The 8623-nt window shown below is 42.7% G+C and overlaps 1 protein-coding gene across 1 annotated transcript in view; it reads right to left on the bottom strand.

The window, feature by feature from the left end:
- Window positions 1-2981: 2981 nt before the first annotated feature.
- Window positions 2982-8623, bottom strand: part of LOC134673262 (uncharacterized) — a 152276-nt gene continuing 146634 nt past the window's right edge. Inside the window, exons 19-24 of the mRNA XM_063531226.1 lie at window positions 8304-8444; window positions 6288-6500; window positions 5213-5359; window positions 4690-4904; window positions 3943-4077; window positions 2982-3571 (exon numbers count right to left, since the gene is read on the bottom strand). Coding sequence (XP_063387296.1) covers window positions 3317-3571; window positions 3943-4077; window positions 4690-4904; window positions 5213-5359; window positions 6288-6500; window positions 8304-8444 — 1106 coding nt within the window. The 3' untranslated portion in view covers window positions 2982-3316. The remainder of the gene's footprint in view (window positions 3572-3942; window positions 4078-4689; window positions 4905-5212; window positions 5360-6287; window positions 6501-8303; window positions 8445-8623) is intronic.

The raw sequence follows: 8623 nt of genomic DNA, 5'->3' as shown, positions 1-8623 counted from the left end.
TCAAGTAGCTTAGGAATCCGAGCAATGTTGCTATAACCTACTTCCTACACCTACACAATTTTTGTTGTTGCTACTTGCTGAAATGCAACGAGTTTCGATATTTACCCTGAGTACTAGAACCAGAGGGCCCAGAGGCCCTTAATCGGAACTTTCCAAAGCTACAAACAGTGGGGTAGCTAGGCGTGGGCTAAGCCCGTCGTCCACAGTCGAGCACTTAACACTTTGACTACCGAGAACCCGCCTGGTAGGAGTGGTAGGCACTCGTAGGTAATGTTTGCTCAGATGCCGGACAACCCGCCCAGCGGGTTGTTTTGTACGCAGATGGGTCAAACAGATCACTGTGTTACGTTCTTTCCTGTGGACATACACAAGAGTCAAGGGCTATAAAGGTTAATTATCTTATTTAACCCTTACCCACGTAAAAAGGTCCTCCTTTAGAGAGAAAACTAGCGTGTTCGCGCGAACTGTAAATTTTTCTCTCCTGTGGGCAATAGTTAACAGCTTGTGGGCATGTAAGTAATGATTTTATCAAAGTTCTGTAAATAAAAGGAGGACCTTTTTACGTGGGTAAGGGTTAAATAAGAAAATTAACCTTTATAGCCCTTAACTCTTGAGTATGTCTACAGGAAAGAACGTAACACAGTGATCTGTTTGACCCAGATATATATTTAGACGACCGGTTTCTGGGGTAGTGCGCCGTTTTTTGCCCGGTTGCGAAAGTGTTAAAGAGGCCTCGCGAAGCCAACATTTTGTATGAAATTGGGAATACGTATTGAAAGAAAAGGGCCTAGCAGATGCGACTTCGCCCACAGCTAGATTAGTTCACGCTATGCCCTTGGCAACAAAAACTAGGAAGTTATCTTTTTTCTTTAGGGGAGACCGAGGTCAGTTGTGACAGAGGAGAGTTGTGACATCGTTGATTTTTAGGGTTCCGTACCCAAAGGGTAAAACGGGACCCTATTACTAAGACTTCGCTGTCCGTCCGTCCGTCCTTCCGTCCGTCCGTCCGTCTGTCTGTCACCAGGCTGTATCTCATGAACCGTGATAGACAGTTGAAATTTTCACAGATGATGTATTTCTGTTGCCGCTATAACAACAAATACTAAAAACAGAATAAAATAAAGATTTAAGTGGGGCTCCCATACAGCAAACGTGATTTTTGACCAAAGTTAAGCAACGTCGGGCGTGGTCAGTACTTGGATGGGTGACCGTTTTCTTTTTGCATTTTTTCCGTTTTTGTTTTTGCTTTATGGTACGGAACCCTTCGTGCGCGAGTCCGACTCGCACTTGCCCGGTTTTTTCTTTAGGGGAGACCGAGGTGAGTTGTGACAGAGGAGAGTTGTGACATCGTTGATTTTCTGGAATCTATTGACTAGAAACTAGGTCGCAACAGTGTGCGTATGTTAGCTCGTAACTTGAACTAACAAACGCGCGCTATTGCGACCTAGTTTCTAGTCAATAGATTCCAAATAATCGACGATGTCGTAACTCTCCTCTGTCACAAATCATCTCGGTCTCCCCTACCTATTGGATAAAGTCGTGCAGCTATTATAGTTACAGACGAACTTTCATGCACCGATGAATGATTCTTACCTATACATAACTCAGGTACAATGACACGGGGGAGGGGCCAAACGACCGAACGAGATGCACTTATGGAAATTTCAGTAGGAGTAGCAGAGAAAGCGGTATTATTGCTTGTCCTTGTCACAGTCTCACTTCTTGTTTGTTCCCCACCAAAATTTTAGTATGGTTTATGGTGGGCAACAAATGACCCGACCGAATTACGTAGATTGTTTTTGGTATGTTGTCAGGAATGTTAAAACGAGTTTTTAATATTGTGGCTTTGCGTATGTTTTGTCCCTCACGGAGGCACGCGTATAGCTCATCTATGTAATACTAGGTCTATGACATAACTAGATATTTATGGGGGATAGCAGTATAGGACAGGTATTGGTTTCGTAAAAAAAATGTTGTTACAAAATTATTTCTTTATTAATTACTTATACATTCAAATAAATTCATGATTTATAATCTCTTAAATTGCTCTCAATAAAAACAGTGTAACTGGGAACTCACTCTATCCAACAACCAATTACAGACATGTCGATGATGATGATTAAACTACAGTTATTTACAAAATTGGTGCAAGACATGATGGTCATTTTCGTGACAATAAAAGTGATGAAGAAAGAAAAAGACTAGATTAGTTCTACGTCGAGCCACGGTCTTTAATTTGGTTGGCAATAGACAAATTCAGCCATCCTTTTCACTCGATGCATTTACAACTGGTGAATGAAAGAGGTGGAAGAATTCGTTATGAAATAACATCTACCCATCTCCCTTTTATGGGGTTTAAATCAGCAAGTGCTCTGTTAAACTAGTGCTGTGTGCTGTAGACCCTGTAGATATTCAATATCGATGCCATATTTGTGCCTAAAGCCCCCTCCAGACTATGCGCGTGAATAGCGGGCGAAGCCGCGAACGCGAGTTTGGAGTCGATTTCGCAGGTCTGCGTTCTGGACTCCACACTCGCGTTCGCGGCTTCGCCCGCGATTCACGCGCATAGTCTGGAGTGGGCTTTAAAAAAGAGCGAGACTCAACTAGCGGAACTAAGATGCGTACAGGCGTGCGTCGAACCTCCGACGAACGCCCATGCGCGATGCGCCTTAAAGTACCTTAAAATAAGCTTAAAACTACAATACTATCAATGCAAGGCCGAATCTCGATTCAATCGACTTGGCATCGGAGAAAACGATACAATAGTCGCTCTAGACATGTTTTTGGACCCCATTTTATATTTTATCTCATTTACCTGCACTAGAAAAGAAAGAGCGCGAAATGACAAGTGACAGTTTTCATATTACCACAGATTACGAATACAGATTAATCAATATCTAGCGAGCAAGAAAAAATCTACCAAGTTACTAATGGTCCAAGTGGATTTCAAACGTTTGAAGAATAATATTCGAGACTTTCTCTTTTATTTAGTAACGTCACACCATTGATTCCTTAGATATCAGGTACGATACACGTGCGTATTTTAGGCATGCTTAAACGCACGCGAAACACACACACTTTTAACAAAAACGCCCTTGATTCGCATGCGTTCGGGCTGGATCAGTGCTACACGGATGGTCCGTGTTGTATTTAATCAAGACTTACACATGCCTATTATTGAGTGTACGCTCGTGTATCACTTACCATTATTATATAATGTTAACGTTACCTAAGTACTAATTATATTCAGTACTGTACGATACCACTACCGTACCAACCGTAAACCCAAAAAACAAAAACAAGTCAGACTTAGCACCTAAATTCTAGTGTGATCATTTTGAGGGGGTATTGGCGGTGGAGGGGCGTGTAAAGCCTTCGCTAGTTCGGCTTTCTCATCGGCTGACAGAACGTAGACGGGGGGAGCGGCGGGTAAGAAACGCTCGGCTTTTTGAGGCTCTCGCTGTAGCCGGCCTCGGTATAGCATCACCAGGACACAGAGTACACTGATGATGAATGCGGAAGACGCTGCAAGGACGATCAGCGCGGTGTGGTATGATGTCGTTGCTGACACCTGCGGATTGAAAAAAAAAATTGATCAAATACTTGCAAATTAGCCGAACTCAAAAACAAACACGGAAATTGTTGAATATACAAGGGCAACGCTTCTTTGTCACACAACAAACGACACATCATACGAAAGTTTAGTATCTTATCTCACTAAAAGAGAAAGTTTCCACGATTGCGTCCCTATCGTTTGACATTCATAGTCTCAGTTTGCTTGGTGTGTACAGTTACAGTGTAACAATTTTTTCTAACAATTATGGCCTGGATGCGAGTCTTTTAAGCCAACAGTGTAAGTAATTCAAAGGCGTATTTCCGCGCGTTTAAACTTCTCTTTACATGCGCATGTACTGTGCGTAGGTGAGGAAAGTTTGAGCATACCGTGGATTCGCTGAGTATCTCCCGTTGCTGCATGAGCGGCGCCTGCGCGGCGAGGCGGTACTCGCTGCGGATGACGTCAGCGCCCAACGCGCCAGCCGACGTTTTGTTCACGCCTGACAGCTTCTCTTGTTTCACCTGTCAGGACGAAGATTATTAGAACTGCATTTTAACAGGATGGAAGCAAGCATACGTTCCGTTGATGAGTTGGTTGTAAGTGGCTTTATGGGCGTTTCCAACTCCAGGGTTGTCACATTCGCATCGCATATACTTGGTCAAGCAAATCTTGGCGGCAAATTTAAAAATTGAAGGGGCGAAGGGTTATCGTCCCATAGAAAATTTGAATTTCTCGCCTTTTTCTACTAACAAGATTTGCTTGACCAAGTATAGTTAAAAAAACTTGTATAAATAATACGTAACCCTCACATCACTGTAGAATACAAATAATCAACAGTTAAAAATGGGCATTTTCACTTAATTGAACACACATTGAACACCTTTAACGGCCGGTTAGCAATCGTTACAAAACTGACGGTCAATGTCAAATCCCATACATTTTGTCAGGAATGTAACGGTTAGACGTTACTGAAACACGACTTAAGTCGCGCTTAACTTGTACAAGCTAAATGAAAATGCCCAAATAACACTGGGATACCTAACCTATTAACTAGTGATTCGAAATAAAGTTCAAGGCAAATCAGCTCCAGCTTCCCGAAGAGATACTTAATTTCGAAGTTAATCTCGACTTACCAGATTCTCCACGTGATAGACGACATCCACAGCCCTGGGCCCAGCCAGCACAGCTCTAAGCTTCATGGCGGAGCGGTCTTTAGTCACCGTGACCGGCACTCGAGCGCCGAGGGAAGCGAGTTGTGATTGCAAGGCGGCCCGCGCTCGCTCCGCCGCCGCGGCGTCGGTGCCGATGATTTCCAACTCCAGGGACGCTGATTCAATTTGGGTTGGCACTGGAAAGACAACGCCATTTTTAAGGAATGAGCCTTATGCGGGGCTCACACGGGGGTTAAAATGGTTTCATCTATTTTTTTTTAAATATAGATTACTGTCATTATGACACGAGATTATCTAACTAGCTTGACACAAACCTGACCAATGTCTCGACTCGATATGAAGTCATGGCATGTGGGGCACGAAATGTAAAAACTGAGTTCATATCGAGTCATTCATTCATTCATTATTTATTCATAAAACATAATATTTTACATGTCAATGGCGGCGAAAAGGGAAGTATAGCAAGGTCCAAAAATAAACTTACAGCAAGGGTCCGACGTGGGTGAGTCTAGCACAGGTAGGGGCGCGCCGCGGCGCTGGCCCGCCGCGTCCACGCACCAGCAGCGCCCGCGCACGCACTGTCGCGCCGCGAACGACCCGTCCGGCATGCAGCGGATTGCGGGGCCATCTCCTGGTAACAAGAGGTAAGGTAACTAACTTCTAAATACAGTAATACACCGACGTAAGGTAGGGTCCCGTTTCTCAAAAGTTTGTAACTTGTAATACAAGCGGATGTCACTTTTTGACAGCTTTTGTTAGAAAGGCACTTCTAGTTGTATTACAAATTACAAGCTATCGATAAACAGGACACTGGTCTGTTATCGCGCGGTACGCTGCGTACAGACAAACACAGATTTTATAGAATGACAAAAAATCTAAGCGCGAAATTAACGTTCGTTAACGTTCGTTAATTTTCGTTAACGTTCGTTAATTTTCGTTAACGTTCGTTAATTTTCGTTGACGTTTCGTTTGCATTAACGGTGATAACCGGAGAGTGAAGACCGAGACCTAAGGGACTTACCTAGTAATGTCTTCAGCTAAATCTGTTAATACTCTATATAGGTATGTATTAGTATGTATTTCTACTTATCAACCTCTATGTCAAGGAATGACATACATTATACAATTCACGTTGTATTCATAGCTTCTTTCAGCCTCAAACTTTCCAAGCACTTAGTTTTGAAGTGGGCTTGCTTTTCACTTAATTTTCTTGTGTAAGTAGATCGAGTTCAAAACTCTAGATAACATCGGGTAACATTTGCATGCTGCCCTCGGCTAAATATCATGATAACCGCATAGTTACACCAATTATGTCAACTTAATGTACCATGTTTACCATGGACCCGGGTATGTCCTTAAACTACGTCCAAGACCACCGGTGGACGGGCAGCAGCGTCCCTCAAATTCGGTGTACTCGACTGCGATCGCCAACCCGCCTGCCAAGCGTGGCGATTATAGCATTCACCCCCCATAAGGGGGAGGCCTATGTTCAGCAGTGGACGTCTTATGGCATGTTTAAGCAAATAAATCATTATCTTATCTAAACCCGAATCACTTACCATTCTCGGCCTCATCCTGTAGCATCTGGCACTTGGTCTTGAAGACGGTCTTGCTCTTCGGCTCGGCCTCCTGAACCTCCAGTTTCTCCATCGGCTTCAAAGTCTCCACAGTCCTGGGCTCCACCGGTTCGTCGCGAAATACATCTTCCTCGTCGTATTCTTCCATCTGTTCGGCGCGGAACGCAGTCATTTGTCTGATGAGCTCTTCTAGAACTGGTAAATAGTATCTATTTTAGTACATTCTTTTTTCTACGGTGCCTAACAAGAGTATAGCGCCCTCCAGACTATGCGCGTGAATCGCGGGCGAAGCCGCGAACGCGAGTGTGGAGTCTAGTTCGCTGATATGCGAAATCGACTCCAGACTCGCGTTCGCGGCTTCGCGCCGCGATTCGCGCACGAGTGTGGAGCGGGCTTATGATATAAGTCCTGATCACACTGTGCGAGTTTGGCTAGTTTGGCGCCAGGTAAGTATATATTATATAAACAATTTAATAAAACCATCAGACATATTTTGCTAGTTAATAAGTAGGTAGAAGTATAGTATAGTATACAGAGCGAAGCATCTTATGTGTCCAAAGGGCGAAATAATCTTTGATACTTTTTCTGGGCTTCACTGAGAAGACCTCTCCCCATCTCCCTCTTGCAAGCAAAATATACGAGATAGTGGATAGATAACTTACGTAAAATGCCTATCAATGCCTTGGTGACGCAAAATAAACACAATGAATATCGACTGACGGAAAATGCCTACTTAACATCCATCATCTCTGTAGGTACTGGGCTATAACCGCGAAAATCGAAGTTCGCAAATTGCGTGGATTTTTCTCTTTTACTCTAATGAAGGCGTAATTAGAGTGACAGAGAAAAATCCCCGCAATTTGCGAATTTCGGTTTTCGCGGTAGCCGCTCTGTACGTATAAGTAATACCAGAGATGTGAAAAATACTTTATAAAAAGTATTTAAATACAAAATACAAATACTTTCTTGATAATACTATTTCAAATGCAAAATACAAAATAGGTTTTGAATTTGTATTTAAATACAAAATTCGAAATAGGTATTTTCAAAATACTTTTTTAAAATACAAATACTTTGCGATAAAAGGTACTCTGATTTGTGACTACCTAGTCTGAATTAAAAAGTATTACTCGGAATTTCCGAGTTGAAAAGATTCTCTTTATTCTTTGAAATCAATCCTCTGTCTAAAGTGCAAATTTCTAGTTGTTTGCTCATATTAACCGGTAGGATGTAGGTATGGATGATGATTTTTAACGGCCAACTTTTAAAGCATTTATTTGTAATGTTTTACAGCTATTATAATGCGTCTTGTTAGTGTGATGAAAACGTCTCGTTTGTGTTTGACCATGGCAAAAAGTTCGTGCTCGTGCCTTGAAGCCCTCGCAACACTCAAGATTCCACTTTTTAACCACTTTCTACGCTTGTGGTCATGTGCGACGTTACTAAACAGCAGATTTAACAGTTCCATGTTAAAAGAACGAGAGAGTTGCCAGGATTGTAACATCAGAAGAGATTGTAACTCCTACCTACATTACCTACCTACTATAAAGTATTTTGTATTTTGAAAATAGAAAATAGGTCCCAAAAACTATTTCAAATAAAATACAAAATAGTTTTCTTCAAAAGGTATTTAAATACAAAATACAAAATAGGTATTTTGCATTTTGTATTTGCATTTTAAATACAAGTATTTCAAATAAGTCACATCTCTGAGTAATACCACAGAAGAAATAATAGTACTACCGTACAGAAAGGACACTTCCTGCAAACCCGAAGTTTGAGAGCGGTTCAGGGTCGAATCATGCTATCCCTTTCTAATATATGGCACTATCCCTTTCGGCTATTTAGGGTTGTCAAAAATCGTGATTATCTTATCAGTGTGGTCGTGCACGCAAAAGGAAGTCAAGTGGTGCCAACCCTAACAATTGCTCGGAGCAATGCTGAGCTGAGCGGTGCCGAGTTCGACCGAAGTCAGGAGTGTCTCCCCACTGGTAATACCTTCGTCGGCTCGCGCTCGCTCGTCGTCCCCGGTCCGCTTGGCCCACTTGCGCGCCTGCCTGAAGTTGCACGAGGGCTTGGCCCCGCGCACCAGAGAGCCCTTTAGAGGCTCACCGCGGGCGCTCACGCACCAGCAAACATCTGAAAATGAGGAACATTAGAAAAGACGTCTTAATATATGAGTATTTAAAACGCTACAAATAAAGTGATTCGCGGTAGGCCCTCTGCTTAAAGTGGTATCCAGACGGGACTGATCAAATCAGTCGATTCGATCAGAAATGAAATTGGCGTCAATCTCCAATTTCAGATTTATGGTGATA

This window comes from Cydia fagiglandana, chromosome 18 (genome assembly GCF_963556715.1).
Source record: "Cydia fagiglandana chromosome 18, ilCydFagi1.1, whole genome shotgun sequence".
NCBI classification, from domain to species: domain Eukaryota; kingdom Metazoa; phylum Arthropoda; class Insecta; order Lepidoptera; family Tortricidae; genus Cydia; species Cydia fagiglandana.
This window is presented reverse-complemented; position numbering and strand designations above follow the sequence as displayed.